Source organism: Amphiprion ocellaris, chromosome 19 (assembly GCF_022539595.1).
Source record: "Amphiprion ocellaris isolate individual 3 ecotype Okinawa chromosome 19, ASM2253959v1, whole genome shotgun sequence".
In the NCBI taxonomy this organism is placed as follows: Eukaryota; Metazoa; Chordata; class Actinopteri; family Pomacentridae; genus Amphiprion; species Amphiprion ocellaris.
The window spans coordinates 3,315,622-3,336,404 of record NC_072784.1 but is presented as its reverse complement, the minus strand read 5'-3'; the positions used below and the strand labels follow the sequence as shown (position 1 = coordinate 3,336,404).

The following is a 20,783-nucleotide window of genomic DNA, read 5'->3' as shown; positions in this document are numbered from 1 at the left end:
TATTCTGCATCAGTGCTCTGAATGGAAACCGAAAGCTCACCATGAACTTGCGCTTCTGTTTCCAGCTGGAGCCCTGGGCGTTGGTGTGCCGGTGGGCCTCGGTCACCATCCTGATCAGCTCCCACTCTGCCGTGTCCGGCTCCGGCCGAACCTGTAGCGTTTTCACCATCTCCTCCCTCTTCCTCTTCTCTCGGTTCTCCTCGATCAGACGCCGTTTGGCCACACGCTTGCTCTCGTCCAACACCACTGAAGGCAGGACGGCGGGAGAGGACATTTGAGTGAGTTAATACAGCAAAACTATTATGGACTTTACATAAACATGTTTCTTTCTTTGGTGTCATTTAAACAAAGGATCAGAGTTTAATGTTTCCTGTGTATGTCCACCCATCAGACATTTCATTAAAAACCAGAAATGTCAACCTCATGGTGGCACTGGGAGTAAAGTCAGAGGGTCATTAAGACAGAGGACATTATTTGTACAGCAGAGGTTGAAATATTTTCAATATAATAATTATCAACTCTCCATTTTACTGTATAATGTAGATTTTAATGATTCCATTAACCTTAAAGGACATGGCTAATAGACATTTCTGCACTGTGACTAGATGACTCATTCTCTGAGTGCTTCACACAGCTCCTCCAACACGAGTACTAAGAGCAAATTCTATGAGAAATGATCAGTCCTTTCTTTTTTTTTTTTCTTTTTTTCTTTTTTTTTTTTAAAGCTCACCGCCACGCTAGAAATACCGTTTCAGCTTTAGCCTCATGGTCGTCTATTTAAATAGTTGTAGTGAGAAGAATGCAGGCGTTTAGAATAACTTACAGTCCATGGCCATGCCCACAGAGATGCACTTCTTGAAGCGGCACAGCTGGCACTGGTTGCGGGTGATCTTGTCGATGATGCAACAGCCTTCATATTTACAAGAGTAGGATGGATGGAGGTTCTTCTGGATGGTCCTGCGGAAGAAACCCTGGAGAGAAGGAAGAAAAATGAAGAAGCAAAAGAACGCAAAATCAGATAAAGGGGATTTTTTGCATTGCTCCGTAAGCGCAAAATTAAATCTGACCAATTAAATGTTCTTGTGTTCTAATTGGCATAAAACAAGCAAGTTAAATGGGTTGCATCACATGGCAGGATGATGACTGCATGGCAGCGACTGCGTGCCAAGGAAGCTTGAGAAATGAAGAGGTGGCTCTACTGGAATGGCACTGCAGAAGTCATCTACAAAGACCTGATTTTAAGCAGTCAAGCATCAACAAGAATGGTGGCAAAATGTGCTGTTATTTTGTAAATTCCTTCAGAATGCTTAACAAGAAAAACCTGGTCACTCTCCACTCATCCTCATGAAAATCAATAAAAACTTTAAAGTAGCTGCAGAACAATGAAACTTTTGTATTTCTGTATATCTCTTAAGGGAAAACATATGTAATTCCTGCTTCTCACCACCACTGCAGGGTTTCAGTGTGCCTGTTTTCCCATGTGAGTATGGCAGGACGGTACAAGAATAGCCGATGCCATGTTTAGAGACGCTGGACAGGCTGTTCAGCAGGATGCCAGACGTTGGATAAAAGATCAGCAGCTTTACACCTGGCATCAAGGAGCCAAATCAGTGCTATGTACAAGACTAAAGTAAGTACGAACGAGAAAACTGGTGCTCCGTTTTACTTCATGCCGTATTTCCTGGGTGCAAATAATCAATACAGAAGATGAAAGGCTTATTTGAGTTAATATTTCTATACGTTTAGCCTGTCATTGCTAATAATTTTGTTTAGTGCGTACAACTTATAACTAGAAAGGCTAATGTAATTTTCCCAAATTCTTGGCAGCTGTTTGCAGTAATTAGTTCATTTCCTGATCATCAGTAGTTCTAACTTCTTTGATTCTCTACTACTTGCCTGCTGCTTTTTTTTAATGTGCCAAAAACTGCAGTTCCTCGTACGTCCACTAGAGGCCTGCTGCAAAAGTGAGTCAGTCCCCATAGAGCCCCATGTTAAAACTGTCTAACTTTTCAGCAGAAATAAACATGTTCAAAATCTGGTACAAAGAACTATTTTGGCCTCTGTTTTACTAATTTTCCTTTTCATGACAACTGTACAAGGAGAGAACTTTTATTATGCATCCATTTAGGGTGCATTAAGGTTGGGGTTGGCAGTTTCTTTTTGCATAATTTGGCTGACATTCCACGCAAACTTTACAGCAAATCCGCCTCCTCTTGGCACTATTTTCAGGCTTTACAAAAAGTAATAAAATGAATATATATACCGCATAAAAAGTCAAACTGTTGGCTTCTGACCAGCATTAAAAAGCTGCTTATGTTTACTGCTGGCTCCAAACTAATCCTAGACAAGGAAAAATACATAAAGAGTTCATAGTTTGTACACAGGAGCACCAGATGAGTTTCAGTCTGACTCACATTTGTAACCACAAATTACAGAGATTTTATTAAAAAAGACACGACATATTTGTGGTGCTCTTCCAAAGGTTTTCATTCTCAGTGGAAAACACCCGGGGCTGAGTGCCAGGTGAGTGGGAGACTTTGTTGATCTTCATCTTTTCATCGCATTTAAATATATAGAGTGATGCCAGCTTTTTCCTTTAAATAATGGAATCAGAATATTTGAATCCGTCTCGCTGCTCTGTCACATAAAGACACTTAGAAACCTTAACTTGTGTAGGACGGATTGAGGAGCGACAGTTTGGACGCTGTTTTTCAAATGATGCAGCCGCTTGTTGGTAACACGCTTCAAAAGTTACACACCAAAACTTAAATAATGGCAACACCACAGGGGTTGCTGGTAGCTCTTATCTCCTAATTAGCAGCTTACATCAATTAATGCCACCTCTACTGCAAACCTTCTGCTCATTTCAGAATCAGAAAAGCCTTTAATGCCAAGTGAGTTTGCTCACATTTGACGTGGTGTAGAGTTAAAATACCCAGCACCAACGACACACAGTAAAAGAGTAAATATACTAATCTAAAGCTGAGAAATTCTAAATAAATATGCTTTAAGTATAAGAAGTACTGTGTAAAAGTAACTGTAAACAAAGTACTGTGTAAAAAAAGGACATACATTTGCTCAACCAGGGTAATAAATTAGAGAGCAATTTAAATTACAGTACTGCACATTGTTATTAAGGTATTACACATGAGGATGAAATATTGTCCATGTATTGGATATTGCACTGGTGAGGAAGAAAAGATAAATTCTACAACTACATAGAACAATGTTATTGAAACAATGTTTATTAACCCTGTAACACCCAAATATAGAAAAAAAGCAACAAAATAAAAGAAATAAACAAAAAAATGAAACCAAATATACAAAGAAATTTGCAAAAAAAATAAAACTGATGATGATATATAAACCCAAATATAGAAGAAAATGAGCAACAAAACACCAAAATATAAATAATATTATATAAACCCAAATGAGCAAAAAACTAAAAAGCATATATATATATATATATATATATATATATATATATATATATATATATATATATATATATATATATATATATATATATATATATATATATATATATAAATAGAAAAAAATATTTGAAAAGCTTTAGCTTTAATACCTTTGGCTGGAATATCTGATTAAACAAAGTCTGATCGTTACAAACTGACAGATTTCATTCTTGTTAATACAAAAGGCTTCTGTGTGAATCTAATAATAACGAATAAATGAGGTGCAGCATCACATGAAGCTCAACAAAACTTCAGCCATGAACATGTCATTTTTACATCCTCTCTTGTTGATGCTTTGCTTTTTTTTTAGCTCCACTTTCCACTGCTCCTTCTGACTGTGGCAGCCTTAAATCTGTTTCAGAACCATCTTCCTGCTGTCAGACTTTAAAACAGGTTGATGTCAGCTGTCATTTCAGCAGCGGATCAACTCCCTCCACCTGCTGTCAGAGCCATCAGGAGTCTATAATACCTGACAAACACACTCTTCAGTGCACTCCTTGTACCTTTCCTCTTGTATTATTTGGGAATTTGCAAAGAGTAAAAACAGAAACTGCTGTCAGATCTCTGTGTGTTTGTACCAGAGGCTCATACACGCTGCTGTAACATGTGGACCAATCAGAAGTTTGCCACAGCTGCCATTCTCATCATGTGCTGCGCCCACGTCTGTCAGCATCTATTCCAGTGAGTGACGGATGCTTCCCCGTACCTTGCAGCCCTCGCAGGTGATGCAGCGGTAGTGGTAGCCGGTCGCTTTGTCTCCGCACACCACGCACGGCTCGTCCTTCTCCAGGTAGCTGGGGATATACCCTGGAACAGAGACGCTAAGAGCTATAGGAGAGGAGGAGGAGGAGGTCGAAGAGGAAGACAGGGTGGAATGAGAGAAGGGTGAACCAGGAGTGCAAACGGAGGGGAGGGAGGCCAGGCGGTGAGGGGTGGTTTGAAGGAGAGAAGGGTGGTGGTGGTGGAGGAGGAGGAGGGTAGCGGAGGGGCTGAGCGTTATCAGAGGTCTCAGCGAAGCACCTGTGCTCAGGAACCTCCAGAGACCGTGGAACAGGATGGAACATACAGACGACTGGCTGCCCGCTCTGCACACACCTGACAGCATGCAGGCCCAGGAGGTTTCCCAGAATTCATGAAATATGCTTTTTTATTTCAACTTTTCATTTGCTTATTCATTCCACTGGAGATGTCTCCTTTTGCCCTCCTCTCCCTCAGCTACAGCGGTACCTGAGAGTTTGTGGACTTTTGGGAATTTCTACATTTATGCTTAAATATGAAGTAAAAGTTTGTCTGACTTTCATACAAAAAATACAGATAGAGAGAGCCCAGTTAAGCCTCGTGTCGTCCTGCGGGTCAAAATTGACTCGTTTTAAAGTTTTTTGGTGGAAAAAAGAAATGTTAAAAATGTTGCTGAAGAACATTCACAAAAAAGATTTTTATGTGAATGTTCTTAAAGAAAATATCATAAGTTTTACTGATATATATGGAATCACTTTAGATATTTTTAGGATTTTTTGGAAGATTTTTACAAATTTTTTGAAAATATTTACAAGAATTTTCTTGCCAAATTTGGGGGATTAAAAAAAAATGTTAAAGGGAAACTTTTAAGAAATTATTGGAATTTTCTTCCTGAAGGTTTTGCAAATTTTCAGAAATTTGGGGAAATTTTTGCTGAATATTTGGATTTTTTTCAGACAAGGAAACACTATTTTTTGGTGCGTGTAAATGAAGACAGCAGGAGGGTTAAAGGGAATACTTTGAAATTCTAAATTTTCAGACAGAAGACTTTTTTTACTTTTGCAGCAGCCGTCATGTTGCTGCAGAGGGACTGAGTCGTCTGAGCATGCTCAGAAAGGCCTTTTGTCCTCTTACCGACTGACCACCTTAGAATTTTTTTGCAAAAGACAAACATGCAATTTCCCGCTTAAAGCCATCCACTGAAAAGCCTCCACCTCTGCACACACAATACAGCCGCACAATCACACATCCAAAGAGGTTTCTAGAAGGCAGAAGAGCTCAGAGGATTTTCTGACTGGATCCTCTTTTAGTACTAAAGTAAAAGTAGATCCATCCTGTCTGCAAAATTTAATTTATTCACTGAAAAAAACTGCAGCTGTAGAGATCAAACTGCTGAAAGTAAATCTGCAATTCTTCGCTGTTGCTTTTACACACATCTGACATTCTTTTTTAATTTCTAAATTATAAATGATAGTTCCAGAGATACCTTAACATGTTTTTAGAACAGATTGATGCAAGTCTAATAAATGCAGTCAAATAAAACACACAAAAACATGCAAATTTACTGTTAATATAAAATAAAAACATTTGTTTAAAGGACACATTTTCTATTTTTTTTCCTTTTCTAATTGATCCAGTCAAGCAAACACAACAAAGTGTAATGTTTGTTTTTTTGTTTAATTTATCTTACTTTTAAATTTTCCATAATGTGATAATATACACAGTATATTTATATATTATATATATATATTTCACATTTTTACACTGTTGTTTTGTTGTTTTATTGGCTGGATGCGACTCGTTGCCAATATTAACTGCTCCTGCAGGAATTAAATGTAATTTAAAAAGGTATACTAATGACTCCACTAATAAAATAAAGAATGAACAACAGGCCAGATGTAGGTTAAATCCCTTCCTGAGCCTAAATGTGATTATTTATCATGTGATCGCTTTGATGCAGAAAATGGGGGAGCAGCTTAATAATAACATTCTATTTACTGTTCAACTCTACAGCATCGTGAAGTTTAATTCTCAGAACATTAATAGAACAAGGAGCTTGATTTTAGATGTTTAATATTTAGTTTATTCTGCTAAGGCTTTACCCTGCCAACAATATGCTTCAGGAAGTGTTGGAAAAACAAATGAATGGAGGCTACATGTTGTGTTGGTTCACAGAACATTTCACACACCAAATAATAATTATCGCTGTGGAAAACACCACTCTTTCTCTTGAAGACCTCGTACAAGGTTTACATAGAAAGAAAAGTTTGGCTCAACATCAAAACTTGATTGGTTTGGAACCTTTCAGGGATTTAAATACAGGAAGTAACTAATTATCATGAATTATCGTGAATCATGAAAATATCTTCATCATCACCGGTATCGACAATAAAGATGTTCAAGTGAAATATCTCTCTAGAAAACTGGATATAAAGTAGTTAAAGTAGCTTTGAGCTTTAGTAAACTGTTAAACCATGATGGTAAAAATCTTTAAACTCTAAAACAGGTTGATGTAGTTTATTTAACACTGAATCACCGTGAAAAAGTCAATCGGGTGAAACTGTTTTTTTTTTTGTTTGTTTTTTTTTTTTTTTTTACATTTTTTCTCTTAAAAAACTACATTTCCCTACACAGTTATATTTAATGAGAAAATGACGGAATATATGTATAACATCAATACTGTCATTTTTGCATTTATTTCTTGACAAGAATATAATTTTTCACAGTTAAATGTAGGTATTGTTGTGCTGATGATGGAATGCTGTAATATAAAATGGCGATTTTTGCATTCATTTCATGTAAAAAAAATACAGTTTGTACCTGTCAAATTGATGAATGGACACATGGTTTAATATTTATGACAGCTAAAAATACACATATTAAATGTTAAATATAACAGGTCACACAAGTTTCATTTTCTATGGTGTTTTTATGTAAATTTTCAAATAAAACTAAAATTTCTCCAAAGGTTAAAATGCTTTTTTTGACAGTAAAATATGGAATGAAAAATACATTTCTTTACCGTAAATGAAGAAAATGTTTTACTGTAATTTTACAGTAGCGTCCTGGCAACCAAAGCTGCTGGAATTTTACCGTAAAAATAACACCTTTTTTTAAACAGTGTAATAATCAGTAAGATGGACCAAACCAAGACTTTTACTTTAATACTTTTACTATATTTTGCTGCTAACACTTTAGCATTTTTACTGAAATGCAGGTTTCAAAATGCCACTTTTCCTTTAGAGCTCACAATATTTTGGACATTTCTAGTGCATTGTTAAAAATATGGATTATATTTGAGCCTTTTTTCAAATTACAATTGGACAACAGTAAACAGTAAAACCTTTCTAGTCCTGTCTACAGTCCAGTCCTAAACTAATTTCACCTCAGTAAGCTAATTTGTGCTCAACAAAGCCTCTGAGGGGGAAATCTAAAATGATGATGATGAGATTATTATGTTAATGGCAAAGAGGGCGACACTGGAAGCCCAACAGAGGCAGCTGGGGAGTGACAAGCTGCACTGATCACTGGCCAAATCCTGCATCAAAAGGCCCAGCGTCCTAAAAGAAACCCGTTTTGAATCGTGTTCACTTGTTTGTTTGGAGGTGACAAAAAAACGGCGAAGCAGAGGCGGCGACGGTGAAAGCCTTACCTGACATGCTCTTCACCGAACACTGGCTGTTCTTCCTCTTTCTCTTCGGCACATCTGGCCACCTGGGAGATGGACAACATGAGGGGGGAGAAGAAGGAGGGAAAATTAAAATACATTTATTTCATTAACATTTGTTTTACAATATTGAAAATTTTACCAAAGATCCACCACAATTTGGCAAATCTGAAGGAAATTCAAAAGCAGTAATTCATGAGTACAACTTTCTGTTGCTTCAGTACTTGATTAACCCTCCTGTTGTCCTCATTTTCATATTTCTGGAGAGCTTTGTAGTCCTCCATGGAGGTCACATCCAACTTATGCTTGGTTCTGGGTTTAGGCGGCTCAAACGGGCAGGTGAGGACAGCAACTAACACGATAACATAACACAGTCTACATCAGGGGTATCAAACATGCGGCCCGCGGACCAAAACCGGCCCTCCAGAGGTTCCAATTTTTTGTCTCATTTTTGTCATTTTGTGCTTTGCTTTATTCATTGTTTTGTGTATAGTTGTTGTCGTTGTTTCACGGTTTATGTCTTTTTGTAAATTTTTTGTCGCTTTGTAACTTTGTTGTCACTTTTTTGTTTGTTTCGTGTTGCTTGTCTCATTTTTTGTCATTTTGTGTCTCGCTTTTGTTGTTTGTGTGTCATTTTTGTAATATTTTGACCTGTTTTTGTTATTTTTTGTCTCTTTAGTAAGTAAAATACTATAGTATTCAGCTCCAGATAGCTGTGACTAAATGCTGTGTTCCTTTGTAGACACTCTGTGATCTGGAAGTTGTAATGTGGAAATGATAAACTGAGGCTGAATGCTGTTGAAATTGAACTTACTTTTCTTAAAAAATTTCAGGTTGTTCATGATGTTTTGTAAAAAGATAATTCATTAAATGTGAAAATTTTCAGAACGTACTTTTTTGTGCTAAAACAAAGGAAACATTTACAGTTGCCATCATTTATCGGTTATTATGCTGTGATTTTACTGGTCACTGCAGATCAAATTGGGCTGAATGTGGAACCTGAACTGAAATGACTTTGACTCCCCTGATCTACATGGTAAACATTATACGTGCTAAACATGCTACCACTGTGAGCTCTGTTTGAATTACGATGTGAGCATTTACCTCAAGTAAAACCGTTACATCAGCCGGTATGTTTCTCACAACCTACGAACTGTCAGTTTAAAGTTTTCTGCAGTAACAAATAAGAAATTCAGAGGAATTATCCTCAGCTGAAAATATATCAGAGTGCTTGTGGACATGCTGGTGGCATGTATGCACAGCTAAAGTTCACCTGGCTGGAGATAAGCTACCTGAGTCTGACCAGAGGGACGTTTTGTCCTTGTGTGTGATCTCCTCTTTCTGCCGTCTTTGTGAATTCATTCTGGTTTCTACTTCGGCCCGAGCACCAGTATATAATCTTCACTTTCAGAAGAACGTAGAGAAGCCCATTAAAGGTTAGCACACCTTCTGCTTTCAATGTTTTTTGGCGTTATTCAGAAACTCAGGAACTCAATGCTTCCCATGCATGGCCAAACAAATGCACACACACACACACACACACACACACACACACACACACACACACACACACACACACACACACACACACACACACACACACACACACACACACACACACACACACACACACACACACACACACACACACACACACACACACACACACACACCCTCCAGGATATAGATAATTCCTTCACTCATCTCTTCCCCACCTCCTATCTCTTTCTATAATTCCCTATCCTTCTTCTTTTCTCTTTCTCACAGGATGGAGTCTGCATTTGCTCCTGGCAGCAGATTTGGATTACCATCCTCTCACCCTCCCTTTTTTCTGCCTGGCTGTTCGCTGCTCACCCTCCCACCACCGTTTCCCCCTTTCTCTCCTCAGTAAAATCTCTCCCAGCCCCTCACACTTTGCCGACTCTCGTAGCCAAAGGTCCATTTCCCCAACTTTGCGCTTTTTCCTGCCAGTGATTTCAGTTTTTCTCCTCTCCTCCTCCTCTTCCCTAAACTTCCATCAGCAGTATTAGGTAACACCGCCGTCCTCCCTCCCTCTCTGGCAGTTCCATCCTCCCAAAAAAAAAGAAACAAAAGAACAACACAAACAAACTGTCGGACATCTTTTTCTCTGTTCCTGCTGCTCTTCACGGCCGACCTCACTTATTAACTTTATTGCAGTGGTCGGGCAGTAACACGGAGGGAAGCTGAACCTCCAATAAAGAAACATCCACATTATATTCCTGCTTTTATTTAAAACCAACCAATCGTTTAATAAATATAATTTTATGGGGAGTGTGTTAGTGTTGGCAGGTTTATGTCCGCTGTATGTTTCCACAGCATGAAGGTATTAGTACTTATAGCATGAAAGTGTCTCCAGGAGGACCACTTTAATGTGCAACAACAACAAAAAAACAAAAACGCATCACTACGATTAGTGGACGTTTCATTATTACTGTGAAAAACAAAGCAACTTACAGCTGCATTCGTTCATTACTGGCCACTAGGGGCAGCAGAACAAGCTGAAAACATGTCTGATGTTTTTTCAATTTATGTTTTTATGGTGATAAAAAAACAGTCATTCAAGTCCCTGATTGCAACCATCTTTAGCAGGTTTTGTGCACTGCAGCTCACTAATTAATCTAAGTTTAGCTTACATGCTATTGTAGCTTTTATTAGAGCAGATGCACGCACTGTTTAATCGAATTCTTGCATCTATATCCAATTAATTTAGCTCTGATGAAGGAATGAATCGAAACTGCCATCCGTCATCCATGATACCAGCCGTACTGCACATTAGTTATCGACACCGATACTGATTATTAGTAATAACAGAGACGATATCTGATATACATTAGCAGTAATTAGAACAATTACTGTCAAAAACTTAAATAACAAACTAACACAACTTTGTTGAAATGCCTTTGTTATGTGACGATCTGCATACGTGAATCCATCTGTGCACAACATTACTCAAAAATGGACCAACAAATTTGGATGAAATTTTCAGGGAAGGTCAGAAATGACACAAGGACCAAGTGGTTAGATTTTGACAGTGATGTGGCTTATAGTCTGGATTCACTGATTTACTCAAGATTTCTGTATCATTGCAAGATAGCAGCATGGCGCCACTGTGGCCATGACAACAAGTGAACGCTATGTCAGTTTCCTGGTGACGATCACATGACTGTGATCTTACTACAAATCCACCCCTGAGGACTTTTCAGGACTTATCTGTCAAAAATCATACAAGAAACAACTGATTAAATTGTGGGGGTGTTTCTGAGTCTCATCAGTTCCCACCGCCTGCTACATATTTAGATCACGTGATTCAGTATCCGTACACAACGTACACATGCAGAACACACACCTGTGCTCAGAACAAGGTCATTTAGTTTGTGGGTACATCTATATTAAATGGACACATTCTATGGTGCTGTGATTTCTGATCATCAATAACTAATAAAAAAATGCTGCATTTCTGACATATGGGGGAATGAGCAGCCTTAGAGGAGAACTGTGCTCTCTGAGTGCTTTTCTTGTTTATATATGTTTAACCTATGTTAATTTTGAAGCTATTTTTCCTTTAGTGTTTTGATAGGCTACTACTTGTGACTTGTAACCAATCAGATAGTGCTGTGGGTGGGACAGAGTGACTACAGATAGAGACATCATCTGAGCCAAAATACCGTAGCTAATTTTTTCATTAATTAATCTTATCCTACGTAAGTTAACTAAAAATAATTATACTAATGATTGGAAAAATGCTGAATATAGCAATCAGTTGACCCTTATTGCACCATTCCCTGCTGGTATTATTAAAGAATATTAATTTGTGCTGCTTCCAAGTCACCTTATATAGAATTACAGCAAAGCTAAACTTTGTTGTTCTGAATGGTGCCATAATTACAGAAAAACTTAAAAAACCGTCACTTTAAATGAACCCCCTGCGAACACGTGTCACTACTAGCTGGAACAAACGCTGTCTTTACAAAGACAGACACAGACTCCAGTCTGGTCCTCCATCCTGAGGGCATCAGCTCACAGATCAGCGTCTGGAAGATGCTGGGATGTTGTGGGAGTTTGGACAACAGATTTATTGTAAAGCCAGACTAGTTTATAGGACCACTCATGTGCACGCCACTTCCTCTACAATGAAAAAACAAAACAACCAAAAATAAGGAACACTGGCACGTTTTCATCAGCTGACTGCTGGAATACAAACCCTCCTCCTCCTCCTCCTGCTGTGCTCTAACGGCATCATGTTTACTGTATAAATCTCAATCAATGAAACATAATGTCGTTAGTAGGGGGCTTCCTTATTACTTTAGCAAAAAGAATGTGAAGAATTTCAAAAATCATGTGAATAATTAAAGGATTAGAGGTTTTAGGAGTTCCGGACTTTTACTAGATGAAAGTAATTTAATGTGATCATCATTTGGAAATTCAATTTGTTGACTGCTTTAATGAATTCCTACATCTAAATCTGAAACAGAGAGCATCCCCCTTTTAACTACACTCAGTACACAGACATTCTAGACTTCCTCTGTAATGAACATGCAGTAGGTCGCATAGGTACGCTTTCAGCAGACACAAACGTATTGCCAACCTGTTGATGCAGTACGGCTGTAAGATATGCATCTTGCTCCGTTTGCAGGATTCTCAGAAGAAGAAACCGTAACCCAGCAGCTCTTTCTGCTGTTTCCAGCGTCCCAGGATTCAGTGCACGTGTCCCACTCAGTCTGGTTTACATGAGCTGCGGTCGGCGGACTTTAAAAACCTCCGGCTGCCAGTGACCCGAGCGCTCCGGTCGATCCCAGCCAAGTACAGTAGAGCGGGGCTGGAGTCGGTGCTATCACTGAGGTATCCGTGGCGACAGTAGCGCTCAGCCTCACACTGAACGGCCACTCTCTCTGCTGTCACCCCCTCTGCTTCCTCCCTCCCTCTGCTGCTCCCGTCCAGCCTCCCTCCCTCCCTCCCTCCCACCGTCTGTCTGTCTGTCTGTCTGTCTGTCTGTAGATCCTCCCCTCTCTGTTACCATAACACACCTCGTCATGCTACCTCGTACAACCCCTCCTGCTCTCTTTTGCTTCCTATCCCTGCTTTTTGTTGTTCTGTTTTGTTTTTATTCCATCTGTCTTTTCTGAGCCGTCTGACTTTTCTTCTACTCTTTCCATCTCTCACCTGCCACTCCACTCCTGCAGATAGTAGTACATCGTGCCCTCTTTGTTTTTATCGTTTTGACTCTTTTCATTTTTTTCCTCCAGGAGAACAAACACACACACAAAATTTGCCTCTCGACATCCAAACTCATTTAAGCTTTAACTCGATTGCATAACAGTAGTCTGCTGTGCTGCTCCCAGTGCAGCTGAGGGAAGTCTTATGAGGACAGAAGATGCTTGATATCTCATCAATTGAATTAGACTGCTCTTTAATCTCTTTCTGCTCCATGTGTAATCAGAACGTGTTGTTGTGAAGGCCACAGTTAAAATTACTTTGAGGATCATAGCTGAGTGACCACCAACAGAAAGGCTACATGACAAGATAAGACAGTCATAAATACGGCAAACTGTCCAGTAAGTCTCCTCATGGTGGCTGGGTTTGTTTGGAAGTACCTGAAAACTTATATTTCTCTTCTCTGATGTTCTGTTTTTAGCTGGAATACGGTTTTCATTCACTAATTATTACTAGCAGCTTCTACTTTGTTGTTTTATCGATTGCTGTCAAGATATCTTCCGTGGAACACAACTTTTACTGCAGCTGTTAAACATTAAAGATCAGACATTAAAGGGAGCGATTTAGCTGCAGGTAGGAGGTTTGACGGCAAGCAAAAAAAAAAAAAATCGTAACTAGGTTCTAAAAACTCAACAGAGTAGTTAATAGGATGGAATTAGAGCAGAGTAATAATCCATTAACCCTTTGAGTCTGACAGACTTGGGCTTGGAGGTTAGCACTTTCAGCCTTGCAGCTAGAAGATCCCGGTTTGTGTCCTGGCTTTCCTGGGATCTTTCTGCATGGAGTTTGCATGTTCTCCCTGTGCATGCGTGGGTTTTCTCTGGGTTCTTTGGCTTCCTCCCACAGTCCTAAACATGCTGAGGTTAACTGGTGATTCTAAACTGTCCACAGGTGTGAATCCAAGTGTGATAGTTTGTCTCTATATGTAGCTCTGCAATAGACTGGTGACCTGTCCAGGTGTCCTCCTTCACCCTAAGTCAGCTGGGAAAGACTCCAGCCCCCCATGATCCTAATGAGGATTAAGCGGTGTATAGATGATGGATGGATGTTTCTCTGTTCTGAGAAGTGCTCTCAAATTATTTCTTTGCAACAAGATGCAGCACATGTATTTTGTACACACATATTTAATCATAGTTACAACCTACATGCAGCTGCATCTGTCTCCACACCCATTACAGGGAGTCCTTGACTTATCTTGCTGTATACGTCTGAGAATCCCCATCAGTCAGTAAGAACTGAAGAAGCCTCTTGGATGAGAGTTGAAACATCTTCAAGAACCTAAAAGAAAAGTCCAGCTGCTCTTTACATACTCTCCGAGGACTACAATGACCTAGATGACTGAGAATCTACACAGTCTTCTCCCTATAGCGATTGAACAGCCTTTCCCTGCAGATCTGGACCGTGCAAGTATTAATGTTATAGGCATGTTTATCACTGCGAATATAATGTAACTTGTGCCTGCCCTGTACAAACTGACAAAAACAACACCTGCTCAGAAATTATTGTCTTCACGGCTGGATGTGCTCACCACTGATGTTTGGACTTCCAGTGCTAACAGTGACGTCTCACTACATCAGTCCAGAGTGGCCAATAAAAAAGTCCGGTCCTGTAAATCACCCCATTTATGAAACGCATACCAGCACACATCTGGCATGTATGTGTACCATCAAGTGATGTCAACTTCGTCAGCTGTTATGAATTGGGAGCTGCTGTTTAAGGTTAACTTTTACAGTATAACTCTGCATTTCCTAAACGAACTCTGCAGAGTGTTCATAAAGTGGCTCTCCACCCAATTTATGCACATAAAGTTGGCTTTAGTTGTCATGATGAGTGCGACTACGCCTGTAATAACAACTGTGTATAGTCTCCTGTGGCTCTGGAAGAACTTGGCCTGATGATTTTGAACTTAAAGCCTGCATTAGAAACTCAAGGCGTGGAGGTTTGTAGCGGTGATACTGTCGTTTGAAGGCCGATCAGAATGTTCTCCATGGGACAGCTGTCGAATGTCTTGTAAATATGAGCCAAACTTCCTGAGCTGACTGAGATACCACACTCATGGCTGTACCTTCTGTATAGTATGCAGTTCCTGGATGTAGATCTCATGACGGGTTCTCTATACTGTGCCCACTGTGGAACTTCAAAGTGCTAACTTTCTCTTTCTGCCTCTGACAATGTATGAATGCTCGACTGTAATCCGCCACCACCTGCTTGGTCTTACTGATGTTAGAGGGAGGTTTTCAGGCTGGTACTGCTGCTACAGATCTCCCCATGTTTGCCCTACAGGCTGCAGGTTAGCTTCACCGTGTCATACGTGGCCTTTCTTGCATTCAGGACTCCAAAGCGAAGACAAGCAGTACCAGAGGGAACATAAAAACTGATTTACATAGTAGCTTTTAATAGCCGATTTGGTTCAAAGAGTGCACATGCTTTCATGTGATGGATCACTGTCATGCTAAAATTAAATGACAGGCATTAAATTTCACTGCGGAGAAACTCTGCCTTCGACTATCACAATGTTACATCATGCTGCTATCGCATGAAGCCGGCAGTTAATGTATATATATATATATATATATATGTGTGTGTGTGTGGGTGTAGGGGGTGGTCATGGGCACTCATGTGGTTGGCTGTTGACAGGTGTGTACCAAGGACTGCATGATTTGTGGTGGTGGACTGGAAAAGTCACCGTGCTGGGGGTTGCTCACTACAAGACGGGGCCACATAGTGCAGAGGTGATTCAGGTACCATCTCTACCTACACTTCAGAGTTCTCAAACTTATCAGCCCCTGACCCACAAAATAACCACGACCCCTACCATTCCCATCAAAATTCACAAGTTAACCCTCCTGTTGTCTTCATTTACAGGCACCAAAAATATTGCTTCCTTGTCTGAAAAAAATCCAAAAATTCAGCAAAAAAATTCCCCAAATTTCTGAAAATTTGCAAAACCTTCAGGAAGAAAATTCCAATAATTCCTTAAAAGTTTCCCTTAAAAATTTTATTTTAAAAAAATCCCCCAAATTTGGCAATAAAATTCTCTTGGTTCTTCAATGGAAAACAATAGATCACAAAAACCATGGTCTGACCTGACAGACAGGAAGCAACAAAAATGAGTGGTGAGGGCGATAAAAAAGAGCCTCACTGCACACTATTAGTGCTTTTATTCTTGTAATGTGTCTCCTCGCTTTCCTCACTCACGACTGAGTTCCTCCTCGTGAGGCTAAGTGAGAAAGATCCAAGGAAGACGTGCGATTACGGAGGACCAGAAGCTGCCAAAAGAGAAATCCTTCATTCAGAGTCAGCCTAAAGTGACGCCAGTTGCTTGTAAAGTGCTGCACAGATGTATCAGCTGTCAAATCAAACCGACACACTGCCTGATAAGACCTCTGTGCAGGACAAACCAGTGTTTCCTCACTCTAAGCTCCTCCTGAAGCCTCCTCCTTCCTCGTTTCCTCAAGGTGCATTTAAGTAGTTGGAAGATCCTCCGTGATGGAATGATTTCTGGGTCACAGGAGCAGAGAAGACGTGAGGAAGCATGAGCTAACGTAATGAAAAGCAGCTGCTCTTTCCTACAAGGTCTGAGGGAAGTCAGAATTTGGCAGCAGGATCAATTGTTGCACCAGAAGAGCATCCTTTCATAAGTCTGGCCGGGTCAGACTGAAGTATTAACCCTCATGTCGTCCTGTGGGTCAAAATTGACCCGTTTTAAAGTTTGAAAATGTGGAAAAAAATACATTTTCACAATGAAACTTCTGATGTCCACATTTTCAACATTTTTGGGAAATCTTTGAACATTCTTTGGTGGAAAAAAGAAATCTAAAAAAAAAAATGTTTCTTAAGAACAGTCACAGAAAAATCAACCAAAATCCAGTGAATTTCACTGGATTTTGGTTGCCTGTAAATGTTGCCTGTAAATGAGGACAACAGGATGGTTAAGGCAAGGATTGGAATAAAAAAAATCATTGATAAATAATTTACTCCAATCATTTTCAGTTTTTTTATTCTCCTACACTGGGATCTGCTGAGGAAAGATATATCTGGAAGGATTTTAAACCATTACTGAAATAAAAATGAATCAGCTTTTAAATTAGCAACTATTCTGAGACCTAAACAGCCCTTTTCCTTAACGTCTCACACTTTTGTATAAACAGTAGTTGCCAAATTTCCGTACTTTTGATCAGGAAAGGAGCATTCTCAAATTGAAGGTTACATACAGCGTGTTACACTGGAATTTAATGTATAAAAAGAGCTGAAAATAATAATCCAATGCAATGTTTTCCCCTAATGAAAGCTCTTTACACTGATGTGGAGTCTGACTGAATACAGCAGTGGAAAACACAAGAGCACAGAACAAGTGCCACCATCAGTGTGATTTGGCCCTTGAACAGAAATGAAATCAGCTTTGTGATGAAGTACACAAGCTCTTTGCATCCGACATGATAATGTCCCCAACAGCTCGTGGTGTGTGCGGATGTTCCTGCATGAAAATCAAGAATCAAGTGTACGTCAGCTTCATTGTAAATTCAGCTGCTGTTCACCACAATGTCAAGAAAACAGGAAAGCAAACTCTACGGCTTTGATAAGCTTTGATGGCAGCCTTGTTCTGACTGAGATCCTTGTGCACCTTGACAAATAAAAAGGAAAACGTCACTGTGACACTGCTTAAAGGTGAAGGCTGAAATTCTCATACCGCATACTTGTAGTCAGTTCAGTAAACATGTCAACAGTCTGGGGTTTGTGCTTTTCTATGTCAGGAGGGAGGAAAGAGAGAATATGGGGGTAAAGGAGCAGTAGGAGCAAGAGTAACATCAGGCCTGAGACATGCTACCTAGCTAAATATGTAAATTAGCTCAATATAAACAAAGTGAAGCAACTCCTCTGTTATCATGTAACTGTTCTTTAACTTTGTTGTTACTGTTGGCTACTGATCAGAAGGTCGGGGGTTCAAATCCCATCACTACCAACCTGCCGCTCCTGGGACTCTCTAACCCAGGGGTGTCCCACATGAGGCCCGCGGGCCAAAACTGGCCCTCCAGAAGGTCCGATCTGGCCCTCAAAGTGTAAAAATTCCAGAGAAGACATTAACTGTAGATTGTAAATTAGTAAAACCATAAATTTAAAATAATTTCTAGACCATTACAAGTTGTTTTGATCATAAAGTAAAATACTAGATTGTTAATTGCTCTTTTGTCATTTTGTGTCTAATTTTTCTAATATTTTGTCTTTTTTTTGTCTGATTTTTGTTGTTTGTCTCATGTTTTTGTCATTTTGAGTTCTTTTGTCCCACTTGTGTTGCTTGTCTTATTTTTGTCATTTTGTGTTTCACTTTATTCATTGTTTTGTATATCGTTATTGTCATTTTGTGTTTTTTTGTCTTGCTTGTGTCGTTTGTCTAGTTTTTTGTCACTGTAACTTTTTTGTCAAATTTTGTGTCTTTTTGTTTTGTTTTGTGTCATTTTGTTTCTCGCTTTTGTCATTTTTTTGTCTTGCTTGTGTCATTTGTCCATTTTTTTGTCGCTTTGTAACTTTTTAGTCTAGTTTTTTGTCTTTTTTTTGTTTTGTGTCGTTACAAATTTGGAGGTGTCGTCATTTATAGATTATTATGCTGTGATTTCACTGGTCTGGTCCACTTCAGGTCAAACTGGAATGTATGTTGCCCTGAACTAAGATGAGTTTCACACCCCTGCTCTAACCCAAGGTGGAGAATGTCATCTTGCATGATCCCAGGAAAATAATAGAGTTGAAGCCCAGCTGTCGTCATGTGTGGTTAGTTTGTCAGATCATGTCGCTGTTTCAAAACCAGGATTTATTACATTAACGTACATGTGAGCAGAGGGAGCAGGAGAGAAGCGAACAGATGTAAACTTTCTAAGGGTTGAATGGCATCTGTGTGTTTCTCTTCAGGTGTTCATGCAGTGGTTGTTCTGTGATGACCTGATGTACTCCCACACTTTGAAAGCCTTGGAAACTTTTACTGTGAACCCAGTTAGAAGTCTGCATGCTGACTGAAGATGACCAACGACCAGGAGCCAAAAATGACTGATGTCATGGCTGAGCAGTTATGTAAAGGCATTAAAGATCAACATTTGTTATAATGAACAGAAGCCTTTTAAAAAGACATTCATCCATCCAGGGTTTTATCCTGTAGAGAGCCACAGGGGACTGCAGCGTATCCAAGCTGATTTAGGGTCACAGGTCGTCAGTCAATCACAGGACAACTAAAAACTACGCCTCGCTTTAAAACAGGGTTGTCAAACGTAAGGCTCGCGGGCCAAAACTGGCCAACCAGAGGGTCTGATCTGGCCCCCCGGATGACTTTGTAAAGTTTTACAGAGAAGACATTAACTGCAAATTTGTAAATTTCAAATAATTCATAGACCATGACAAGTTGTTTTGATCATAAAGTATAATACTAGGTTGCTCATTTATCATTTTGTGTCTCATTTTTGTAATATTTTGTCTTGTTTTTGTTATTTTTTGGTCTTTTTTTGTTTGGCTTTTATCATTTGTGTCATGTTTTTTTCATTTTGTTTCATGGTCTTGTCATTTTTTGTCTTGTTTGTATTTTTTTTGTAACTTTTTGTCTAATATTTTGTCAATTTTTTCTTTTGTTTCGTGTCATTTGTGTCACTTTTTATCATTTTGTTTCTCATTTTTGTTGTTTGTGCATCATTTTTGTAATTTTTGTCTTGTTTTTGTTGTTTTTGTCTTTTTTTAAAAAGTAAAATACTGTATTATTCAGCTTCAGGTAGCTGTGACTAAATGTTGTGTTCCTCTGTAGACACTCTGTGATCTGGAAGTTGTAATGTATAAATGATAAACTGAGGCTGAATGTTTTTGAAATTGATCATATTTTTCTTAAGAAATTTCAGGTTGTTCATGATGTTTTGTAAAAAGATAATTCCTTAAATGTGAACATTTTCAGAATGTACTTTTTTGCACTAAAACAAAGGAAACATTAGGAGTTGTGGGTATTTATAGGTCATTATGCTGTGATTTTACTGGTCCGGAACACTGGAGATCAAATTGGGCTGAATGTGGAACCTGAACTAGAATAAGTTTGACACTCCTGCTTTAAAATATTGATCTTGACACATTTTCAGCATCTATGTTCTTGTAATCAGGTTACTTACTCTGAGCTGGTGTAAACACAATCAGTGTTAGAATCTTTCACAAACTATATCATACAGCAAGTATAATTCAGCGACTCGCTCAGCGTACCGCAAACATTCAATCAACTATTAATACCTTCTGCTATTCATTTCCTTTTCTCCTCTGACACACAAACGCTGAAAGCAAAACTAAAGCGTGCTCCATCAGGGGTTTTAAAGGATTCAGGTTTGATATTGGATTCATCATCTATGAAATGCTATTACCTGCCACCTCCTTTGAAACAGGCTGACACAGTAGCGCTCTGATTAGCATTCTGCTATGAAAACATGCAGGGATATTCCAGGCACAAAAATACAACCCTCTCATTTGCAATACAAAGTAACGCCTCTAAAAGCACATCAACGGGCCAAAACGCACATTTACACATGCAACCCTTCTATTTACATGTTAATTGAATTGCACTGGTGAGAGCCAAGTGTCTCCTGAAATATTCAGAGGCTTCCCACTGCAGTTAATTCTGACACACACACACACACACACACACCGATGTCTATTTC

The 20,783-nt window shown here is 39.2% G+C and overlaps 1 protein-coding gene across 6 annotated transcripts in view; it reads right to left on the bottom strand.

The window, feature by feature from the left end:
- Positions 1-20,783, bottom strand: part of LOC111566418 (thyroid hormone receptor alpha) — a 156,692-nt gene that overhangs the window by 15,924 nt on the left and 119,985 nt on the right. For 3 of the 6 annotated variants that reach the window (XM_023266999.3, XM_035946691.2, XM_035946694.2), the window contains 4 exons: positions 7,867-7,928; positions 4,183-4,304; positions 824-971; positions 41-246 (listed from right to left, as the gene is read on the bottom strand). In XM_023266999.3, the coding sequence (XP_023122767.1) occupies positions 41-246; positions 824-971; positions 4,183-4,304; positions 7,867-7,928 (538 nt within the window). Of the gene's footprint in view, positions 1-40; positions 247-823; positions 972-4,182; positions 4,305-7,866; positions 7,929-12,487; positions 12,792-20,783 lie in introns of those variants that run through there. The other 3 variants (XM_035946695.2, XM_035946696.2, XM_023267000.3) reach the window with 3 other exon arrangements.